At 51.1% G+C, this 23,812-nt stretch overlaps 1 protein-coding gene across 1 annotated transcript in view; it reads right to left on the bottom strand.

Moving 5' to 3' along the window:
* RASAL2 (RAS protein activator like 2) overlaps positions 1-23,812 on the bottom strand; it is a 119,254-nt gene that overhangs the window by 26,014 nt on the left and 69,428 nt on the right. Inside the window, exons 4-5 of the mRNA XM_088524890.1 lie at positions 11,114-11,220; positions 3,172-3,281 (exon numbers count right to left, since the gene is read on the bottom strand). Of these exons, the coding sequence (XP_088381016.1) occupies positions 3,172-3,281; positions 11,114-11,220 (217 nt within the window). The remainder of the gene's footprint in view (positions 1-3,171; positions 3,282-11,113; positions 11,221-23,812) is intronic.

Raw genomic sequence — 23,812 nt, 5'->3', positions numbered from 1 at the left:
GGAACACAAGTTCTCAAGAACAACAGGCTGCCCAGAGACAGCCACAATGTGGAGCAACACAAGTGATGGGAATTCCACACCGAGAGGTTGTCGAGTCACGCAGGGCACTTGGACACTGACCCACGGTGGCTCATGGAGCTTCCGAAAGTCCGGCAGCACCTGCAGCTCACCTCCACCCGCATCCCACAGCATCCCACACCCTGTCCAGCCTAACCCATCTCACACAGCCACTGGATGCCACCAGCCTCAGTGAGATGCCACGTGACAGTGTCCCAAATCTTCATGCACAAGGGGGTAGCCCATCTTCCTTATTTGAGAATTAGATTTGAGTCACTTACCTATAAAGGCTTCCTGTTTCTTAAGAGGACCCAAATGTCCCAGCAGTATGCGACAAAGAACATGAGGACAGCCTCAATTTCCTTCTCAACCTCACAGGGCTTTGCTTTATAAAGCTACACAATAGTTTCTTTGAAGGCAGGGCTCCGTGTTTGTCAGAGCAAGAAAAGGTAGATGTTATCGGTCAACCTGGTCCTGGAAACCTGCACAGCACCATGGTGCCTCCAAGCACTACCTGCTTAAAATGGGAAAGGGCTCATTCACGGGGCAGGATAGGGATGTTCCTACTGCCCTGCAAGGAGAAACAAACAGGGGCAGGGAGAGCAGGAGGTGGGGAGGAAATGGGCATTCCCTTCTATGAATTCCACATAATTACACAGACTCAGCTACTTTATGCTACTTTCTTTTGCACCCAAACAGTTGGAGCCGGCTTTGCCGTTGGAAAACCCCCCAAAGAGCAGCATAGCTCAAAACACAGATGAGATCTTTTTGACCGCCCTTCCCTCCAGCCCTTCTCCTCCCAGTATCCTAATCTCTTCTTCATCTTAAGAGCTTCATTCCCATGTGACTTCAGAGTCCAGAGTTGTTTTTCTTGCTATTGGATCCACCAATTGCATTTTCCAGGTGCTCTGAGACACACAGTGACACTTTGGGGTGGTGGCAGGCGGTGGTGGGGAGAGAAGAAACTATTTTCAAGTTCAACTTTATGATGGAACTGAGTTTCCCTTGTGGTTTGATTGATGAAGCATCCTTAGAAAAGCAGTAGACTTAACTACAACCTTTCAGCATCCCTACATGCAGCTGCCTGCGTGGCCGACCAGCGGGAGCAGAACTCCATGAAGCCTCAGGCTTTCCAACAGAAGGTACCTATGAGGTCGAGCAGTGACTAGACACTTCCCTTCTCCAAGCAGGACCCATCAGTGCTCTTGACCCTCATGATCCTGCAGCATGAGGTTTCACCAACCCAGCAGTCAAGCCTGGCACGAGGCTCCTGCTTTTGAGCCGTGCTGCTCATTCGCACAGAGGTCTCTCTCCAAAGAAAGCTCCTCTCGGCTTCCTCCTGCTCTGCTGCTCTCCGAGGATGTTCCTCTTCCGCGCTGTGTGCCCTCTGTTTGCTTCGGCGGACACAAGGCCAAAAGCAGGAGGATCACGTGGACACTTGTCCTTATCCAGTGCCCTCTGCGCTGCTGGCTTTCCAGGTCGCTCCTTCCCAAATCCCAGTGTCGGGCCCTGCCACCCTGTTCATTTGCCTCCTGGATCCTTGTTTTTAAATCTGCGCACAGGAGACTTGGAGGGCAAAGGGAACAGAGCAGTGCTGTGCCATGCCAGCCCCCGTGGACGGAGTTTTATGCTTCGCACACAACTGGAGAAAGCCCACGTGCCACTCAGGTCTAGCTGACAATTCATGCCCACGCTGGCAGGCAGTAGAGGAAGATCCATTTTTGAAGAGAGGAGAGGGCTTTGCTGTGGAGCAGATCATGCATCAAAGCAAAGTCATAGCGACTCATTGTAAATATGCTTATTGACCTTCCTAAAATAGTATCCTTTCCACTGGAAGAGGATGCCTCATCAGCCCACATTTACCAGGAGTGCCATGTTATGGAAACACTTATGTCCTTTACATTATTTATGGCAGAGATTTTTGCATCACAGAACTTCAAAGAAAGCTGGCGACAGAAGGCACTAAAAGCAAAAAGTACTTTACCAAAGGGTAACCTTATTTAATATGGTTATGCTCAATGCACTGTTTCATACAGCCAAGTTGCAGCTCCCCGAAAATAGGGATTTATAACAAAACTTCACTCCAAACAGACCGCACGACATTGCCACGACTAAAGGAACAGCATCAGCCACCACCGGCGAGCAGCAGCCGTCCGCTCCCCAGCTCCTCACGTCAACAAGACCTCCAACACCCACAGCCATCTCCACGATTTTATGGCACTGCCTTTCAGATGAAGAAGACAGAATCATTGATTGAAACGGCACAGCATGACAGGCTCAGCTAATGAATTCTGCTCAGCTAAGGGAGAAGCAAAAATGCACTAAACAGCAGAAGGGCAGAGAGCTCTTAAGTACAGGGCAACCTATTTTTCACTCTGTCTGATACTCCTGCTGAGCTACTGCGGAATAAAATGCACTGTAAGGTTTAATGAAGACAATTAAGACACTTTACAAATAGTTAGGAAAAAGCAGCTTTTACCTGCCTCTTATATAATCCATTTCCAGCCCAAAGTTCCAGCAAAAGAGACACAAGCAAGAATTTACCAGAAAGAGCTCTTAGATGGATAGAATTAAGTTTCTTATTGAGTTCTCTCATTTTCTGAGAAATAGATGCGCTGTTCACTGTAGGACTCCACCCTGCAGCAGCTACACAACTACGGCCTTAGCCAGGCCCCTTCGCGTGCCGGATCGGCACCGCGCGTCCTCGGGGCTGGCCAGGGCTGCTCACACCAACCTGCCTGCACCAGCACCCCCGGGGCGACTGCATGCAGGCAAAGGGCACTAAAACCACCCAATCCAGTGGTTTTCTATCATGAAATTTAAGGCCCATCGTTTATTTGCAGGGATGCTGAAGAAGAAAGAGGTATTTGACTGCAGATGCTTAACCTGACCTTTTTTGTCAACTGTAGTTGACAGTTGAATAGTTAAAGGTTTCAGCCTTGTGTCGGTGCTGCATCGCATATTCTAACGTATCAGTCAGTCCCAAACACACCCATCTGCCAGTTGGCAATAAAATCCTTCCCTCACTTACCTTTCTGGGCTTGTGCTCAGCAATACTCATGCCGTAGGTGCACTCTGTGGGTGACATCACCTGGGAGATGCTCTGACTCTTACCTGTCATCGGCATTGCGCAGAGAAGGGAGACGGAAACTCGTGTTCCTGTCCAGTTTTGACTGGCTCTTTGTCCTCTTGATGGAGCCTTTCAGACGTTTACTGAAGAAGCCCTAAAACGAGAAGTCACAGCAGTGAAGCAGGGAACCTCTTGCACCGGGAACAAATCAATCAGGGCAGTGTCACTGCATCCACTCTCAGCGATTCCCACCGACCGCCGTGAGGGATCCGCTGTATTGGAATTCCCCGGAGCAGAAAGAGGGGCAGGGCAGGATGGTTGATGACTGTTCCCCTGCGTGACAGCTTTGAATTGCAACAAGCGGCACTGCTCATGTTACAGGTGAACTTCAGTGAACTCCAATTACTACTCAAAAGACTCAAAAATTAAACAAACAACCCCCCTCCGCTATTAGCAAGCAGTAGTCTTGGGTACTCAGTATTTGACCCTATGCTCCCCTCCACACACCATGTTTATAATTCTTGGATTAACACTAGAAGATGCCTTGTGTCCATTGCGTCCAAGCTCTCTTTTTTGACTGGGATACAACAAGCCTTACAAAAACAGGCAGTTTCAAAATTCTCACTATCCAGACTTGAAAATCTCTGAAGATTGCAGTATTAGTGACTTCAGATACTTGTCCAGGTGTTGTTTTGAAGCAAAACTCAACCCAAAATCTAGCCGGGACCTAAACATATTACACGTCCAGCTAACCTGCCTTCTGAACAACTGCTGCTGGGCTGCTGGTGCCACCGCCTGCACGTCCTCCTCCGAGCCTGCGCTCCACAGGGCCACGAGGACAGGGAGCCACGTGTTCCCCTGGCAGCGCCGCTGGAGCTCCAGCTGCTGACGGGCAGCGCCAGGCACCTCCGCGCGCGGGGAAGTCATGGCTGTTTCCAGCGGGCATCGCTCCACCCCGCGCGGGGCTTGGAAGACAACACACATTTTAAACCATATTGCATCCAGCTCCTTCCAGGGCTTGCAGGCACACGTGCGCGCGTTCCTCGGCGCGATCCGAGCAAACAGAGAGCTCCTTAATCCAATAGGATTCAGCAGCATTTGAGGGGCGGAATCAGCTCTCCCCCTCCGCAGAGCAGCTGCATGGAGCCGCCGCGGGCGCCCCTTCCTTTACCCCCTTCATTAGGAACATTACAGGCTCTCCGACACCAAGGCATGGCCTTGGCTGCTCTCTGTTAGTCTGAAAATTCCTGCATGTCCTTCCCCCCTTCTCGAGGAAGCGCGGCATATCTGCCTTCATCGCAGCGTTCCTTCGCTCTTTCGACAAAAGCGCCCTCCTTAAACAAGCACTTCAGCGCCCCCGCCTTTCCTCGTTGTTATTCTTAGTATTTTTATCTGTATGGCACTCCTGCATTTTTTGGCCCTCTTACTGAAAAAGTGTCTTTGGGGAATAGAAAAAAAAAAAGTAATACCAACCCTGTAATCAATAGATGCTCTCGGGCTTCTCCCGGGGCCACTGCTGGAATTCAAGTAGAGGATGTGAAGCACTTTGAAAGGCACTTTCGCATATTCTGACCTCTCAGCATAAAAGGTAACAAAACCAACTGCAGGGACTCGGAGCGGGTGGACTCTGGCATCATTCCAGTGCCTCTCTGGCTGCTCAAATTGCCAACGCGAAATAATTTTTCTTTTTTCCCTTAAGGGCAAATAAGACAAAGCTGACCCAGTTCCTCATGGGATCCAAAAACACTGGTATCAAGTCATTTCAAATCCCACTCGGACAGGTGCCAGGAATATCCATTTTTGCGGGAGCACACAATTTTAAGGCAGCATTGCTTATACCTTAGAGAAAGATTTCCTTGTTTAACTGAACAAGACATACTCTTCAACAGAGCAAAGAAGCTGTCTCGGGTTGTATAAGGCTGCCCAGAGACTGTTCCACCAAGGAAGCGATACGGTCCGAACAAATTTAAGGCTACAGTTTCTTAAAGCCGGGAGCGCTTCTTGGCGAGCCTCCGAACACGGCCCCTTTTCACAGGTTGTAACGTTGCTGGCGCCTTACGCGGGGCCAGCGCTTACAGACGGACAAGCCGGGGCCACGCGGAGCTTTCCCCTTCCATTTGCCTAAGGAAATCCTTTTAAATGCTGAATGCAGGCATAAAAGGATGAAAAATAAGCTTGTATGTGCAGCAATTACCATCAAGCTAACCCCCCAGCCCGTCAAGCTGATTTCTCTACAGCAGAAATCTCTGCCCATGTTAGTAAGTTGTACCACTAAATGGGCAAAGAACACACCTAACTCCTCTCAGGTATCAGAGGTTTCACAGCTGTCAGGAAACAGCTCTGAAACAGTTGAAATTTTATTCAAAACCAAACCAACCAACCAAAGCCCCACATATTGGGTAGGATAAACCAGCTGGAACGATCTTCTGGAAAGATAAGTACTGTGAAAATGGGGAGCTTTAAAAGGAGAGCGAGGGGAGAGCGGCTGTGGCCACGAGGCCAGGCCTCTGCCGGCACAGAGGTGACAGCCACCCGCGCTGGGACAGTCCCCTCCGGGCCACCGACGCCAGGAGCGACAGGAGCGGCGCGGAGAGGGGAGCCCAGAGCAAGCACTCCGCAGGTTATCAGCAAGAACTCCAATCAAGCTGGGAATTCCACCATCATATTTGGAAATGAAGCAAGTGATCCGGCACTTTGTCAACAGCGAATGGCAAAAGAAGCGATAAATTTAGCAGAGTTTGGCAACTTTGCTCCACGGCTGCTGAGAGGAGGCAGAGGTGCCTCTGTGTATTAAAGTAAGAGGTGGTGGTCACTGTTTTCAGCCTTGGCTTTGGGAGATCCTTGCTCTGTGCTGAAGAGGGCAGCTGTCTGGCTGCCCCTGATGCCAGCAAAGCGGCACAGAGCTCTGCACAGCCAAAGGCCGCTAATTATCCTCATTACCCACCAATAAAAGGCACCGGTATTAGCAGGAGCCTCCAAGCAGGACGGGCAGAGAGAACACGCGATGGGGAAGGTGCGGCTGAGAGCCCGATACCTCTTCAGGACACGGGAGCTCAACCTGCCGCTAGCGCAGCTCTGCCCCTCGCCCCTGCTCGGCAAGAAACCCGCAACGAAGCTGGAAAACCCGGCCAGAGGCAGGGGATTTACAAAAGGCATGTTTGAAAGGCCGATTATTGAGTTCTGAAATAAAAGGAAGAAGGGATTAGAGATGTAGAAAACAAGGAGAATGGAACTTACTAGGCTTCCCGCTTGTCCTGTTATGTAATGGAGCCAAGGGGCAATTCAACGTCAGAGGCAGCAAATTTAAACACCTTTTTATTTATTTATTTATTTTTTAACCAGGCCTTTTAAAAAGCTATCTGTAAATCAGCTGGTAAAATTCAGCATCACAAGATCCCACGCGAACAAGTTTTTCGGCAAGATTAAAAAAGGATTATGTGTTTATATAAGGAAGAATAACATATGTAGCTGCATTAGTCAGGTTTAAAAATACCAGGAGTGAGCAATCCTGGTGCTCTGGGACATGAGCTGATCAGCAGCGAGGATCAGGAGGGTGTTTTTGCCCTGATGGACAACCCTGCGGATTTGGCCGGATGAGCTATTCCGCCTTCCAATGAAAAGCTGGCTACTGCCACAGGAAGGATGCGGAACAGGATGAACCAGTTGGAGACCGGCAAGAAGAAAAGGGAAGAAATGGAGATGACACGGGATCAGGTCTGCCTTGGTGAGGTAACTACTGACGAAAGGCATCGGAAGCGCGGGCAGCGTCGCAGAGCCCCGCTCAGCTGACCCGCAAAGACGGCGCCCGCAACTACACAAAAGGGCAACCTGAAGCCTTTGTAAAGAGTAAAGAGCTTCTTATTAGAAAACCAGAAGCCAAATGGCCGCGGCTGGGGACACAAAGCGCGAGCGGCCTGCAGGGCAGCTGCGATAACAGCCACGTGTCGCACCACAGGGACAGGCCGAGGGGCCGCGCTCGGCGCCGCCGGGCTGATAATGAGCTGCAAGGGGAGCCAGGCAGCGCAGCAACCACTCTGGGCAATTCCCTGCCAGGAGGGGAAGGGAGGGCCAGCAAGGAGGGACAAACAACCAACGGCTGGGAGCAAACGGGAACGGGTAACGCACGTGCCTGCAAACGGCCTCTGTGCGGCTACGCGTGGCCAGTGAAGGAGCTGTGAAAACATATATATACGAGGGGATATAATACACGTATTTTATACACATAATAATGAGGGCCAGGCAGCCTACTTTGCTGAGGGAGCATTAATTACACTGTGCATAACTTGCCTAAGCTGTGATTTAGAGGTGAAGAACAAGAACGAGTGAGCCAATGTGCACTGAACTCCGAAACGAGGGCAGGCTGGACGCGAGCGGGCGCCTCAACTCCACACAGGAACACCTCCCCCACAGGCACTGCTGGGAAACTGGGCAAAACCACCCCAGGGCCATGCTGAACGCGAGACAGACGTTCCTGCTGTTGGAGACGCGGCAGCGGCAAGCACTGTGGAAGCACCCGCCGCTCGACTGGGACTCCAGGGAATCAGATGTGAGGGACAAATGCAGCTCGGCAGGAAGAGCACGTGAACGTCCTGCAGCAACGACCGCCCTGCGCGCGGGGAGGGAGGGAAGAGGCTCCCTGTACAGAGCTAATCGCCCACCTCTTCCTTCCACCAGGAAGCCCTGGGAATAAAGGCCAACGGACCTGACCCAGAGCAAAAAAGCGCGAGCAGATTTAAACAAACCCACGTTACGGTGGGAAAAGGCAGAGTGGGAAGTGGATCCAGTTCCAGCGGTAACAAGAAGCGTGCGGGCTGCTCCCTCGCGGCGGTGCTCGCGCAGGGCTGCTAGGACTGACGCGCTGTGCACCTCGAGCACGGCTTTCCCCTCCCCTTTGCACGTGGCTCTTGGCTTCCTCCTTGACTTTTTATGATGGCCAACGTGCGCGGCGCAGTCACACATCGTTTGCAGCGCAGAAACTCCTAACAAAATTACGCCAGAAAAGCAAAGTCGATGAGAGCAGTATGAGCCTGAGGAGGGCTGCAGCAGCAGCTCCCGACCGTTCATGAGGATCTGGGGGTCTTGGCGACCCTGCTTTACCCCTGCTCGCCAGGGTGGAGCAGGGAGGCCGGTCCGTTGTCGCGGGCTCCGTGCAGCAGCTGGCGGGGAAGCGCCCAGGCCGAGACACTGCCAGGACCCGGAGCGCGTGGGAAGGGAAAAGCTGGTTCCTCGCCCACCCGTGCGTCACGACGCCTGCTCCCAGCCACGTCCGTCTGCCTTGCTATTTGCCTAGCCCCTGACACGCATTATTAAAATTGCGGCTTTTTGCGCGTATGTAACGGTATGCCCGCGAAAGCCGCACATCTGTGTGCGCGAGAGAACACGCCGAGAGCGCCCGCGCCGGAATGGCGTCCGATTCGCGAGGCCCTCGTTACCGCAGCCACAAGCCTGCAGGGAACGGGGAGAGCGGGAAGGGGCAGCGCAGGAGCTCATCCGTGCGCAGCGTCGCGCAAGCCGCAGCAAATCTGCCGAGCTGAACACGTCCATCCCTTAAAATAAATCCTTCCCTGACCACCTCCTCTGCAGAGCCTACCCACAGACGTCTCCGTTAAGGCAATATTCACTTAAAGGCCATTAGGCCCTTGTGAATCAAAATTCCAAATGCGAAACAGGCCCATTAGGCGCATCACAAATCAGAGCGGTGCTGGGGTTTGGAGGAGCCGTGCACAGAGCATGCTGCAAGTCCCTGTCCTCTTGAGGAGACAGTTTTAAAATAGCTTTTCCAAGAGGCAAACTTAAACAGCTGTAAATGCAACTTATTTTGGAAGCCTCAGCATAGTTCTTCATCGGCATGGAGGAAGGTTAAGCTGGCCCCTGTCTTAAGGCAACTTCTGCTAGAAGCCTCAAGCAGGGGGATGAAAAGGTATAGCACATTTTAAGTTATCCTGCTAAATTTGGAGACTTTTGCAGATCTAACGATGATAAAATTAGGGAGGGAAGTTTCTTCCTTTGATTGACACTGAGGCTTTTCCAGCTCCCAGGTGTGGGTGCGATGACTTGGCTGCCTCCTGCAAGTCTCAGATCAGGGGCCTGCAAAGAGCTTCAAGGGTACGGTTTAAGAGTACTTAAAATGGCTTTACAAACATGTATTAAGAGAACTTGTGCTTTTGTTTTTTCCAAACAGTGACACCAAAGCAGCAGCGCTCTGCTGCCCTCTCCGTTATTCTTGATTTTGCGGGAGCACGTTTGGTTTGAGCTTGTTTGTACTCTTGAGCAACCTGACTTTGGACGCCACTCGTCCTTTTAAATAGGTGAGATGCTGGCCCAGAAACAGCACAGGTAAAGCACAAACAGCAGCCAAACGGCCTGTTGCAACGGCAGCCCCAAGCCTCGGCCCTCTGCAAGCGGCAGGAGGGTGTCCAGGTGGCCACGCGCAGAGGCCACGCAGCACAGCCCAGTCCCTGCCAGGCTCCCCGCAGCCTAGGAGAGTGCCAGGAGGAGAAATATTCACAGCAACAACCTCGCACGAGAGAGGGCCACTAATACTAAAAACACTAAAATAGATTGCTAAAAATCGATACTAAATACTAATTAGAGAAGATTCTGAGAGACATTAAAACATTATTCAAAGGTATGATCAACATAAAAAAAAACACAAAAATGATGGAAAACACATTAAAAAAAAGGAGACGTATAAAGTAAGCAATACAGATAGATAGTAAATGATCCTGCTATATAGGCTGCAGTCGTTAGACTACCATAATACATATATGCATTCATCTAAAGGCACAGCACACAGACCCATCCAGAGGCTGGGAGAATTTCTTGATGAAGACAAAGAAGATCAAGAACTTCCCATAGATGAAGATGGTAAAAAAAATACATACATATACACATATATCAGGTTTAAACAGAATTTCTTGTATTTCCACCTGTGCTGACTGGCACTGAGCACCCCTGAGAAGAGTCTGCTTCCATCTTTTTTGCTCCCTCCCACCGGGCGTTCGGACACATGGATAGAATCGCCCGGCCTTCCCTTCTCCAAGGGAAACAATATCTCCTGATACAGGGTTGCCTTGGATGTTTTTCCAGCTAGATCAGAATGGATTCCAAGTCTTTCAGTAGACATTAAAAGTACAAATCTGGTTCTGACAAGAAAGCTCCCCCACAGAAAGAGGGAGCTTTCCCAGAGAGCATGTCCAGCACAGGCTGCCCAGGAGGCTGCGGGATCTCCATCCACGGAGACTGCCAAAGTGCGGCCAGATCCAGCATCCTGAGCTGAGCTGACCCTGCTCTGAAGAGAAGGGTGGACCAGAGACTTCCAGAGGTCCCTTCCAATCTAAATTATCCTGTAGTCCTAGAAAGGGACTAAACATCATTACCCAGTATATTTAACAGTGACTAAGAGAAGTGTGGTAGCTACCAGGTTGTCACACAGCCCTTCCCTCTGCTCCCTTCTTTATTTCCAATGGAGTTTATAGGTTGCTTTAGACAACACATTTTCCATTAGCGCTGACCCACCTTAAGCTTTTCTATTTACATTGCTGTTGTCAAAACCAGTATTTATTTATTTATTTATTATTAAAGATGACACATGCAGGACCATCTCCATTTTCTATACTTCTCTAACAAAAAGCAAAAATAACATGCCATTACCAACCTAGAGGAACTTTTCTCCTAGCCAAAAATTGAATATAGAATGCAAACCCTGGCAGCAACTTCAGAAGTATTTATATAGGTTGATGCCCACATTAATGCTGATGTGTCACTATTTGCAGCCTTAGATCCATCCAGGAGAAATAAGCAAACTACGGATCTACCAGAAATATTACCAGTAATATATAGCAGCACGTACCAAAACCACCTGAAAAATGGAAATACTAAGTAAATACTTTTTCCTTCTCAGAGCCTGCTTGTACATTAAGATATTTCAACCTCCACCTCCGATTCGATGGGGAAATTTGCTCCCCTGCAGGAAAGGGGACTCACCGGCACTTTGAAAGGAGACGTGTTCGCCGCATCCATGGAGTTGGTCTTCTCCGACGTGCTGGTCCCCGAGATGCTCCGTCTGCGAGGAGACCTCTCTGCCGGGACCTCTGAGAGAGAAGAGGAGGGAGGTGAGTGGGCGCAGGAGGGCTCTGTGCCGCACCGCGCGGGCGCCCCGGCACAGTTTCAAGTGGATTAAAACACTGCCCAATTCCTCCATCTCTGATTTACTCACTAAATTACAATGGCATTTCCACCCGCAGCCTCAAGGTTATGAATCCCACTTGCTCATAGCCAGTAAGCAGTTAAAATAAAAAAAAAAAATGGTGCAGATCAATACCCGGTGGTATTTATGATTCGATTGCTGTTTGTTCACTACCATTCCAAAAACTGTATATTGTTATGATTATTATATATATATATATATATATTTACACAAGCTATACAGGAATTAGCAGATAACCGACATGGAGACACCAGGAAGCCCAGTTTTCACCTCGACTGCACCCAACTTGACAGAGGTCAAAGTTCGGTCCTATAGGACCCTACCACGAGCTCAAACATACGATGGTCGGAAGGCTCTCGCCTGCCTGGAGGGCACCACGCACACACACATATATATACACATATATGCGCCTCTGCAGATAAAAAATAAAAAATAAATAGGTCAAACTCTCCTCGTCCTGCCGATACGACCTTACTAAGATGTGACTTTGGCAACCTCAATGCATGCGGGCTGCTGTGCCGAGCATGAATATTCACAGGAGCTGGGCTCGCGCCGACGCTGCTCCCAGGGAGGGCATGCGGACACGCGGGACACAGTGAGCCAGTGCCGTGGGGAGGGGACGCGCGCGGTACCTTTGTCGCAAGTGCTGCCCATGTCCGGCGCGGGCGGGCGGCGCGGGGCATCCCCGGCGCGCGGCACCGCAGCCGCAGCCCGGCGGATGCTCCACGCTTAGCTCCGGAATCGCGAGGCGCAGCGGCGAGCGGCGGCCCCGCGCAGCCGCATGCTGCCCGCGCCACGTCCCGGGCACGGGGATGAGTCCGGCTGGGATGATCCGCACGCCCGTGCCGCAGAGCCTCCTCGGCGACTCGCGGGGCTGCCGAGAGCCGCCCAAGTGCCGCCTTCCCTGCGCTCCGGGAAAACGCACCCTGCCTCCAGAGCCGCGGCAGCGGAAAATAAATATATAAGGGAAGAAGAGGGGGGGTGCTGAGAAGCGCGGCCAGCTGGTGCCGCGAGAGCGGCCGCTTCCCCGCAATGACCGAAGGAGAAGATGGGAAAAAAAAAAAAAAAAAACTAAGAGCTTTCTTCAGAGATAGCGTTACCCACGATGCCCTGGCACGCGGGGTTTGGACGGCGCCGGAGCTAGGACGCGGCAGTGCTCGCGGGCGCCAGAGGACAGGACAGAGCATCGCGGTGGGTAAGCAAGCCGGCCCTGCAGCACGGCGCTGCGGCTCCCCGGCTGCATGTTCATTAGGGAAATAACAAGAAATTGCCCGCATTCGGGCTCCCGCTTCGCGTGGGGAGACGCCCCGGGACAGGCGGCTGATGCCGAAGGGAGGGCGGCCCTGCGCAGCTCGAGCCCCAGGGACGGGAGGCACGGGGGGCACCCGTGACACGAGGTGTGCTGGAGCCAGCGCAGCACCCAAGCTCAGCCCCTCCCTGGGAGCGCTTGGCCACGCGGCCTGCGGAAGCTCCCGTGGGGCTCCTGCCCCCCCGATGCTGCTCCAACATCCTCCATCGGGATAAACGCCGGGCTGAGCCTATTAAAACGGGGCTCCCTTACTCACTTTTTGACCTGATTTGGCTCGGAGTCTGCTCAGGTTTGTCTCTGAGCGCTCAGGTGACCACACGAATGAGAAAGATCTTGCTGGGGACAGTCAGTACTTCTTAGAGCGAATAAAAAAGGTAAAATCTGGGGCAAAGATCTCCCCAGCAGGCAAAATTATAGAGAATAATAAAAAGCAGAAAGCAAGCAAACGTTCAGGGATTTATGAAGAGCAACTGTTAAGAGCAGAGCTGTGTCTGAACAGCATCTTCCTAATGAGTATAACTTGAGGAAAGCACAAGTCTCACATGAAATCCAATTAGAACATGAAAAAGGCTGCTGTTTTCTCTTGGAATAAACATTCCCACATCTTCCTCGCTCGGGGAGGATTCAAATTTGGGCCCAATTCACAGACTGCCATAAAAAAGGAAATTAAATGCCTGGGTAAAAAGCCTACATTAAAAGCAAACTCGGACAAAAATACTGTTTGAATTGTGTCCTGACATCCAAATGCATTCTGAGTAAAACACACCAGGCCAGTTCTACAGGGTAGGGCTTAGCGGAGAAAACTGAAATTTGCTGTGCTAATTCTTCAGCGTCGACTGAGACAACTAGGTAAGGGGAGCAGAGACCAGAAGAGATGCTGAGGAGCTCTCCAAGTCCACGGAGCTGGGGTTTTCCAAGCAGACGCCATGCTTCTCGGGACAGGGGACCCGGCTGAGTACCCCGTGCTTCAGCTTGGGACCCTGGCTAAGGAGAAGGGCCATCAAGCTGGGCCCAGAAGTGGGCAGCAAACACCCTCTGGTCACTGCACAGACACAGGGGCCCCCAGGAGTCCTCAGCCTCAAAGACAAAAGGAAAAGCCACGGACAGGAACATCCTGAGGATGAGGCTTCCTTGTGGAACAACATGGAAACGGGGGAAAAAAAGGCCAACAAGCAGCCCCAAGAGCAGCAGCGGGGCCCGACACGTGTGCACCCTCATCCTTGCTCCCGTTGGGCACAACCCAAAGCTCTCGAAACCAAGCAAATTCTGAGGACAATCCGAAACACAGAAAAAATCATGGAAAGAAGATGACCAAACAAGAACATCTGGACAAAGCACCAGCCCAAAGGGAAACACAAAGCAGCTGCTGTGCACGAGTGCTGTTTAATACCTGCAGGAACTGCAAAGCGCTTTAAAGCTGAACTATAGATCAGATATTCAAAGCAAGTGGTTTCTGCTGGAAGGCAGATAAACCATGGCGTGCGTGTCCAGAAGCCGAGCCCGGCAGCGCCTAATGGGGCTTCCTCTGCTTCAATTCCATCAGAAGCATCTGATCCTCGGCCAGAAATGCTCTCGCGAGCGCAGGAAAATGCGTTTCCTGGGAAGCAGAATTTGCCGAGCTCCTGCTCAGATTTAACACGCCACCGTCGCACGCGGTGGCGCGAGCGGAGCGAGCACAGGGCCCGGCTGCATGGAGCCCGCAGGGACGCTGCGCAGCCGAGCGGGGCAGGTGCTACCGGCACCCACCATTAACGAGGGAACACGGGGCAGACGCCCAGGGAGGGAACGGCAGCCCGGCAATTCTCTTATTCACACGGAAAAAGTCCCCCCTTCCCCAAAGAGAAGGATTAAAATATAGCATCATCTTCAAGTTAAGACCATGCAAACCAGTGACGTCAATCTACTCGGAATGAGAAAGGAATTAGAGGGAATTCTTTAGAGATCGGATTAGGGAGCTATTTGCATCCACCTGGTTGGCCGACATGAAACAGAAATCCCACCTGCTCCTTGGAGCTTTCCGGGAATGGTGCCCTAAGCCACCGGGGTGTCCTGCCATTGGAACTGGTCTCATTCCCAGCATTATCACACGCTCCAGGCAAACCAAGGCTGAGGCACTTGCCCCCTCCCCTTGCATCATGATCCCGAATCCTTCATCCCTTTCACTGCATCACGGCTCCCTGCCAACAGGGGACATGTACCCAACGTGAGCCTGGCTTCCTGGCACGTTCTGCAACACGAGAATGTGAAAAACTGGGCGAGGAAAGAGCTGGCATAAGGGTTTTCATATGCAGACCTCTCATTCTCCTGCTTAGCATGGCATTAACATTCCCGGGAAAACCCACGAGGAGAAAAAAGAGCCTGCCCAAATCGTTCCCTGCTATTTACCTCTTTTGGTGTGGTTTAACAGCAGAGAGCGGCCTGGAGGGTGCTGCGGCCAGAGACACGAGACGTGTGTCAGGAGAGAGCGAGCGGAGACATTCTTGAGGGAAAAGAAGTCATAAAAACTCTGCCACTGGAAGAAAATTCTGAAAATTTGGAGCTTCTTTTAAATGCAGAATAACCACTGGCATGTAACAATATCAAAAAAGAAAAAAAGGCAATTTTCCCAGACACTCTAAAGACAAAAGGAGCCAGCCTGGTCCCTGGGGAAGCTGTCCCATGGTTAGCAGTGCTCGTGGGTAGCTGCTGGCTCCTCGCTTCCAAGAAGGAATTTATCTGGCCGCAGCCCCCAACCACTGGGCATCGCTCGACATTCGGACGCTTTATGCTCCCCTTATCGAACCCTGGTACCAGGAATCGCATCTCTTTTTCCTTCCTCTGCAAATGTCTGCTTGCTATCACTCCTTTAAAAAAAGAATAAACGAAACTCCTCCATAGCACTGAATTCTGAAACCTCTCACCGGGCAAAAAAAACCAGACAAAACCTCCTTGAGCACTGCAGCAGGGAAGCTGGTCTCCCTTTAAAGCTTGCCACAGACACAAGGCAGGCAGTGAATAGCTTCTTAAATATGTCCTTCTCCACCTTCACACGGCTCTGGTGCTTTAGAGCTTCTCAAAAATCGCCCCCCAAACCCACCTGAATTTTCCAGGACAAGCAGTGTTGGAGATAAGCTGCAAATAAGCAAGCGGGGAATATTCAAAACACGCTGTGAGATCTAGTGTGGAGAAAAGGTTTGCTGAATCCATGCAAATAGACATCCAAATTGGCCTACTGACCAGAGAGAAACTATGCAAAATGTCAGATGGATAGTGTCCTTCATTGAAAACTAAAGAGATAGAAAGGGCGGGGAAATTAGTAAAATAATAAATAAGAAAATATATATTTACAGGAAGCTAATCTCTGCCTTGACAGAGTAGTGTTTTCCAAAATTACCACGGGCTGCTAATATTGAATAGCAGGGCAAAATATTGAAGAGCTTCTTTAAACTGTTTTCCAAGGGCAGAAGGGGACAGAAAATTTCAGAAAGTGATGAAAATTAAACCAAACCCTTATGCTTTGGAACCTCTTACATAAGCTAGTAAGCTAGAACGTGTATACATTCCCAAGTCTTTATACTGCCATCAGTGAATGAGCTTCTGCTCCCTCTTCAGTTGTCAGGAATGCCACCCTCCTCCAGCTATGATGCTGAAGCCACAAAGCTTAGGTAGCTTTGCCATGTCACAGATTTAAAAATTGCCATCGTCGCCCAGCGAAGCCTCACGGACACACACGGGCTCCAGGAATTTCAGGAAATGGAACTTCCTGGAGCCCATGTGTAAGACAGCAGGTGATATTTCTTTCCACCGAGGTGGAAGGCAGATGTACAGAGCAGCTTTCCCGAGGCTGCATCACTGCTTACGGTCGGAGAAACGCGAAGCCTCTGCTTGCCCAGCTCCCGGATCCATGTCGCACGCAGCAGGCAGCGCTCCCCACCTCTACTCTGCTCCATTAGGAAACAGGAGAAATTAATTGAGTCATTTTGCATGAGGAAAAATGCCAGGCATTAATAATTAATTTCCCATGCTATTCCAAGGCACAGCACAGAACACGCAAGCTTCAAAAGCGACTTTGCCAGATGACCAAAAATGCCAGTTCTAGATGCAGAAGATCCCTCCTCCACCTGGCACTCAACCCATCGTAAAAGGCGTCATAAACGCTTTGCTCACGGATGATTTAAGCTTTCCTCCTGCTGAATCCATGCTGCCTGCTCCTGGTCACCTTCTTACCCTCCCCGCACTTAGCAAAGGCACCCGGGATGAGCTTGCGATGCACAGGGACGGTGCCTGCCTCCTGAACGGGTCCAACCAATGCTCCAAAGCCTTCTCCTTAATAGCAAGCCATGTCTTAAGAGACCCACATTTCACTGTGTTTCTTGGCTGCACATCAACTATTTTGAGCCAGCAATATCTTACTATCATAGACGAGCTTTACAGGTTAAGAAAAAAAGCTGTCAAAGACATGAAGCAACTCCACTAAGGAGCTTTATTTTAAACTACTTTTAAAACAAGACATGGACTTTTTCATCATATTTTGCTACCCTTTGTTGCTACTGAGGATGCTAATATGGCAAAAACAGGGCTGGATTTTTTTAGATCCCCTGCCCTGGATCCCAGGATGGCATTCTCCTGGCAATACTGGGGCAAGGCTGCAAAGTTCTAAGGCTGGAGATGAAACCTTGATGCCGCTGACTGTACCTGCCCACAAGATGCAGTGTTGCCATGTCTAAGACTATTCACCCCTGTACTATTTTTCTGCTGGACATACTCATTAATGCTGAGATGCTGGAGGGGAACAGGAAGCCCAGGAGTCAAACATGAGCTGAGGATCAACCTAGAATCAGACAGACACGTGAGACACCACAGAACCATCACACTGCGTGTGTGCATCAAGAAAGACGACTGCAACCTCAAACTAACCTAAAAAAATGCCATTGTAGCTCAGGAACAAGCAAATTGTTGTGCTTTTGCTTCTTGGGCATGTTAACCCTAAACAAGTCAGTTCCAAGAACTGGAAAAACTAGCAATAGGAAAGCTGCACTCCTGCAGGTCAAACCACCCTGCTCCCCCTGTCCATGTGGGAATATTGCTACTGGTGAGAAAACACCAGTTAAGTTTCCATAACTTAGCAGGTGAAGCAACCATGTAATTTTTTTTCCTTTCCACATTTACTTAGTTACTGCTTTTGCACCGAAGCCAATCCCAGGTACCCTTCGGACGGCTGAGGGATTCAGCTGGATTGTGCTGCTAGCAGTATACGGGGTTGGCAAGCACCTATTAATGACTACTCTGAAAACACTAAGCTAATTTAGCTCCAAATTAGGGCTAGGACATTATTTACAGCCACCTGCCCCGCAGAGTCTTCGCAAACTGTGAGCCATATGTCTCATGTAAACAGACATCTTGTATTAAAGTATGATACATCCGGCTATATATTTAACAGCTAGTATAGAAAGATTATTTAATTTCCAATGCCAGCATTCACGCCATGACTTTTTTCCCAGGAATGTGTTTATGAAGAACACCTGCATTCTTCGCCTCCAACAAAACCCAGGACATTTAAAAGGAAGAAGAAACTCAAAACATCCTGAAAATACTGAACTGTTGCAATAAAATAAATAATAAATACAAACACAACCTCCCCCCTCCAAACGCTTCTAGATTTGCCAGCCACAAACATCAACAAGGGACCCCTTGCTCAGTCACACTGTGAAAGCGAAAGCTTGATTTGTGAGCCTTTTTTTATTGTTAAAAAGAGATTTTTGGACTAGCTTTAGTAAAAACTGTATATATACTCTTAACACTAGAAGTAAAATTAAGAAACAAACAAACAAACAGAAAAAAAGCCAACAGCTTATGGTGCTTTTATGAACAAGAGATTTTGCTCGACCAGCTCAGGCACAGCCCCACATTTTTACACATGATCTTCAAGTCCCTTGGGATTTTAACCGTTCTAAATCACTATAAAGGGGCCTTGTTAGAAAGACAAATGAACATATGACTGATTTATCAGAAAACACGCTGGAAAGCCGTGGGAAGGAAGAAGCGCAGAGCCAACCTTGGGCTGGCTCCCGGCCAGGGAGCCAGCGGGGCGCCGAGCGGGCACTACCGCTGTGCAGGTGGCCACGGCCTCGTCCCCTGCGCCGCACGGCGCCGACCTCATGCCTTAGAAACTTCTCCCGAAAAGCCTTCTTTTGAAAAAGCGAGGCCTTGCCGAGAGAGGTGTGAACACGTGTTATCGCTTGCTCAGTCTGCAGCGCTTTGGTGGCACCAGGGCGTGACGCGCGCAGCTGGTTTCGGAGTGTCTTGGGAGGCGTTCGGCGCCTGGCTGCGCCGTGTTTCCCGGCCGAAGGCGCACAAGATCGCGCAGGGATGGCCGTGCCACCCGGCCTCGGGATCGCCCGGCCTCGGGATCGCCTGCTCCCACCACGTCGGCTCCCGACTCCCATGCGCAGCCTGGCTTTGTTTGCCGTGCAAGCCGAGCGGAGTGCGGCGGATGGCGCTGCGCCAAGGGGTAGCTTGACTCCATGCCGAGCTCACCGCTTGCTCCTTTGACACGTCAAGAGCCCCAAGGGCTTTGCCAGCATCACTGGGTGGCACCTGAACTCTTCCCGCCCTGTTGCAGGACTGGCACAGACTCAAAAATCTATGTATTTACACAGGCCTTTCAATCAGCCCCTCAGGCTCCCTCTCCCGTCCTCGTTCCACCTGTGTTTACAGGAAAGCTGGGTCTGTCTCCCCAAAATAAGACAACTGCCAAAGCTCCAGGGTCTTTCAAGCACTGGAGCTGAGGGCGGGAAAGGCAGCAGGGTTCACGCGGCTGGACGCCCCGCGTTGGCGCTGCCGCTGCCGTGCCGCTTGTGGTCCAACCTGCAGCGCTGCACTGCAGCCCCACCGGAGCGCGCGCGGCACGGCTGCCCACTCACTTCTCATGCAGTTCCTCTACTGCCTTCCTGAAGCAGTGGCCCATTTATATCGGAAATTAAGTGGAAGGGGATCGCTAGGTCCCTTTCTGCCACTGGCCCAGTTTCAAATCCCACCATTAGCAGCTCTCCACAAGAACACCTGTGCTGACTGATACCAATTAGCCAAGCAAACGAGGTAAAAGAGAGCACTCCCGTTTCAAAAAGCACCTACCTCTACATGCTAGAAAACACATCCGTTTCTTGATGCTAACAAGCCTCTTACACACACCATCCACAAGTTGTACTTTGCTGCTTCCCATAACTCTTTTGACTTCAGTGTCTATTCAAACAGCAGCTGGTGAGAAACTCGCTCCCAGATCCCAGTAAAAGGCACCGAGCGGGGCAAGCGTTGGTATAACAGAACCCCCTGCCTCCCGCACACAGCCAAATAATGAGGCTGCTTCATTCCCATGAGCTTTACAGAGCCATGACAGATCCTTTTGACATGAGTTATCTCAAGCATTCACCAGAACAGGGTGGCTTTCCCCTCCCCACCCACCTCCTCAGAGCGTCCGACCAAGTGAGGGGCAGCGCGAAGGATGCGCGGGACGAGGAGCTGCTGCTCCCGCCTGCCGGCCGTGGCTCCATAGTGCTGCTCGACCCACGGCTTTCTCCTTTTCCACCCCACTTGAATGGAAAAGCCCTGGAGGGGGTGGTAAATGCTAAACGGCACCTCTCGGTGACCACCCCAGCATCTCCTAAACGAAACCTGGACAGGACCGGGGTTGCGTCACTGCAAACTTGCCTGATCAGCTTGCTGGACGTTTGTGAAAGGAACTCTTTTGTCCCCAAAAGCTAATGCAGAAAGTTTTCATATTCCAATATGCAGTTTGATAGCAGCTGCCAGACAACCTCGCCAGGAAGAGGGTCTCCAAGCTAGCAAAGCAGGGGACTCCCTGGTCACCAGGTGAGGAAGGGAAAGACTTCACTATGAGCACCTACTACTGTTCCCAAGGCAGAAAAAAGCGAATGCCAGAGTTTCCATTCCTGGAGTCCTTAGACCCCATTTACTGCTTCTGTAGCTACTGAAAAACATCCAAGTGCATCAAAAGACTCTAGATTTCCACACTTCCCAGCTTGGCACCATGCTAAAACAAAAGCTGTTAGAGAGGCAGCAGCTTTGGTAAGGTGATGCGCAAACCCTCTGGCTTTGACGAGCCGCCTACCGGCCGCCCGGGCCAGCTCTGGGCGCAAGCGCAGCCGGCCAAGTCCCCGGGAGCGCGGCGGCCGCACGGGCAAGCAGGGCTTAAGGGAGAGGGAGGAGAAGCACACGTAGCGCTCTGAGGAGCGCCGAACGAGTTTGTCAACTTTAAGAGCCAAATCAGGAAAAAAAAAAAAAAAAAAAGGGCAAAGCAAAAGTCCTTGCGCATTTCTCCTCTGCGCGCCGGGACGAGCGAGCTGGAAGGCATTTACCAAAAAATGCTCCCCAAAACCCACCGGCATCCAGAGCTGCAGAAACCAGCAGTAAGGCACGTGCAACAAGGGAAAAAATGGGGAAAGAAAAGCAAACCTGGCGTCCCAGACCCCCCCCTTTCGCGTTAAGGAAAGCGTTCCTCGCAGGCGCTGCCGCCAGCAAGGCCCCTCCGCGGCCCCTTACCTGAACCCTGCATCCCACGCCGCCGCCGCCGCCTCTACCATGATCCCGGCAGCGCTGCCGGGCTCCGGAGCGGCCGCCGCCTGGCGAGCGGGAGGCAGCGCCTGGGCCGCCGCGCGCCAAGGGGGCGCGGGGGAGGCTGACGCCACGTCTGGGAGCCGCTGCGCCCCACGCCGCACTGAGGGCAGCTCTGCAGCCCGCAGCCGCTGCGCGCGCGTGGCAAAGGCGAAGGAATGAGCTTGGCGGCAGCACGGCGGGCTGCGTCTCCCCGGGGGCGGCTCGAAGGCAGTCCCTGGAGCTTCCTTTGGGGACGCTCCCAGTGCAGGCATTTCTACACGCCACAACCGCGCGCGAGCACAGAGCCCTGCCTCACTTGGAGAAGCAATCGGCGTTTTTCTCTCTGCATCCTGAAGTTTCTCTCTTTTCCTTTTTTTTTTTTAAACTCATATCATGATTTCTGGCTGCTGGAAGTGAAACAGAGTCCAATGCCAGGAGGTTTTTCCCTCCCCTCTTCCACCGCTTGTTTTAGCGCCGTGCCCAGAGCCCGGCTCCCAGGCACAGCATTGATTGGGAGTTGAAAGGGAAAAGCTGCTCTCTACGAGGGCGCAGTGAAACCAGCTGCGCGCCCTGGGGGCGCTTTGCCACAGGCCGGAGTGCGGGAAGCTGCGGCACGGCTGTGAGGTGAAGCTGCTGGGGCGGCAGCTCCACGGGGCCCTGCGCGCGTGCCAAGCAGGGACACGATTGAGCTCAGCACCTCACTTTTACTGCAGCTTGTGGCAGGACTCTGTGCCGCTTCGGGCCTCTCCTCCTCCTGCCCCGTGCCGAGGATGGAGGAATTGCGACTGCGCCCTCTCCCTCCCAGGCTGGGCACTGGCCTACGCGCAGGGCCCAGCAGCAGGTCAGGGGCAAAAGAGGAGAACACCACAAAACAAAAACCAGCCTTCCCTGCCCGTGCCAGCCATCTCCACCCCCTGCGCAGGCACTGGGTACCGGCGGGAGTGCTTCCCTCCCCGCTGTGCCGAGCACGGCGCAGCATCGCTGCCGAGCCAGCCGCCCCCGGGACCTGCCGCGCGCCGCGGAAAGCCGCGAAACGAAGGCCTGGCACAGCAGAGCCGGCGCGCATCCCGCTTCAAAGGCTTCTGGCGTTCCTAGGGGCTTTTCTGAGTTGGCCTGATTGCATTTCTGGTTTCTGTTCCCACATTCCGATTTCCCCCCCCTTCCCCCCCCCCCCCCCATTTCTCATCATTCACATGATAGTCTTCTATTTTTCAATCAAGTTCGAACAGATGAGTTGATTTGGTTCCAGCTCAGGCCATAAACTGCCTGTTTGTTCCAGATGAGCAGTTTCTAAGGACCTGGTAGTTTCAGGCCTGGCATCTACTTTTATCTTCCCTAAAACTTATTGTAGCGACCCAGGAAAAAAAATAACCAAAAAACAAACGCAAGCCCCCACACTCCCTGATTCCTGAAATACCACAGGAGCTTCTGACTTAACATCAAGGAAATGTATCTCCTGAGCACTCAGAAACAGAGAGAGAAAATTAGAAAGCAGTTAAGAAAAAAAAAAAAAACTGCACCAAACTGCAAGAAGATTAGGAAATATTCTAGAAACTATTCAATTTCTTGAAATGCAGCTTGCAAAGTCTTGGAATAATGATTCTGCCCAAAAGACTTGGACACCGCTTAGAGCTGACGGCAACCCTCCAGTAAGGTGACCTCCGGTAAATGGCCACAAGCCTGTTCCTACAACCAGCCTCTGGCAAATGTCACCTCCTGTTTGCCCCAGGGCAAACAATGAAGGGCCTGGTGCAACAGAAACAGGAGGTGGCCACCAAAATCGAAAGGAAAACTTCCTTGCTTCCTTCTGAGGTACCTGCCTGAGCCACTTTTGGAAGCGGGGAAGCTACCGTGAACAGTGAGGGCTTCTCCCTCCGCAAGTTGCTGTGACAGAAGGCTATTGACAACAGCCCAGCAAAGGTACCAGGGGTCAAATAAGTAAGATTTTATTGTTTTTAAACTATGTTTTAAACACAAATCCGTTCGTTTTAAAAATTAAATGAGAGGTTAGCTTCAGTTAAGGTCTATCCACGCCATGATCTATTTGACCTGTTTAAACAGAGAGCATTTATTGGAACATTATGCTAGCAAAAGACTTTAAAAATGCCAAATAATGAGCAGAGGGAAATCACTGGTAAACATTTTAATAAACTTCTCCTAATATATCCCCAATGTTTCAGATAGCTTGATTTAAATTCTAAAAACCAGTTGTTTTCTGCATTTAGCAAAATTCCAATACCAATAAATAGCCTTGTGCAAATAATTCACAAATCATGTAAGCTAAGAAACATCATTAGGTTTTCTAGCAGAATTAGAGTACTGAGAATCCAAACACACTTATATTGGTAATATTTACTGTATTGTGTGCTGAGAAGAGCTTCTTCATTAGCTAAATATACTGAATTCATATTTCATGGGGCCATATATTGATCACCTTTCCTCCAAAGGGAGGATAGAAAGAAGCAATGCAATACAATAAAAGTATCTCGGTGTAGGTCTTCCTCTTTCCATAAAATTCCCGACTGCCAACAGCACAGAAAACAGCAGCATTTTCCCTATATGCCTACTTCAGGAA

Source organism: Tinamus guttatus, unplaced genomic scaffold (genome assembly GCF_059628265.1).
Source record: "Tinamus guttatus ecotype Peru unplaced genomic scaffold, ASM5962826v1 Tinamus_guttatus_pri_ptg000215l, whole genome shotgun sequence".
In the NCBI taxonomy this organism is placed as follows: domain Eukaryota; kingdom Metazoa; phylum Chordata; class Aves; order Tinamiformes; family Tinamidae; genus Tinamus; species Tinamus guttatus.
This window is presented reverse-complemented; position numbering and strand designations above follow the sequence as displayed.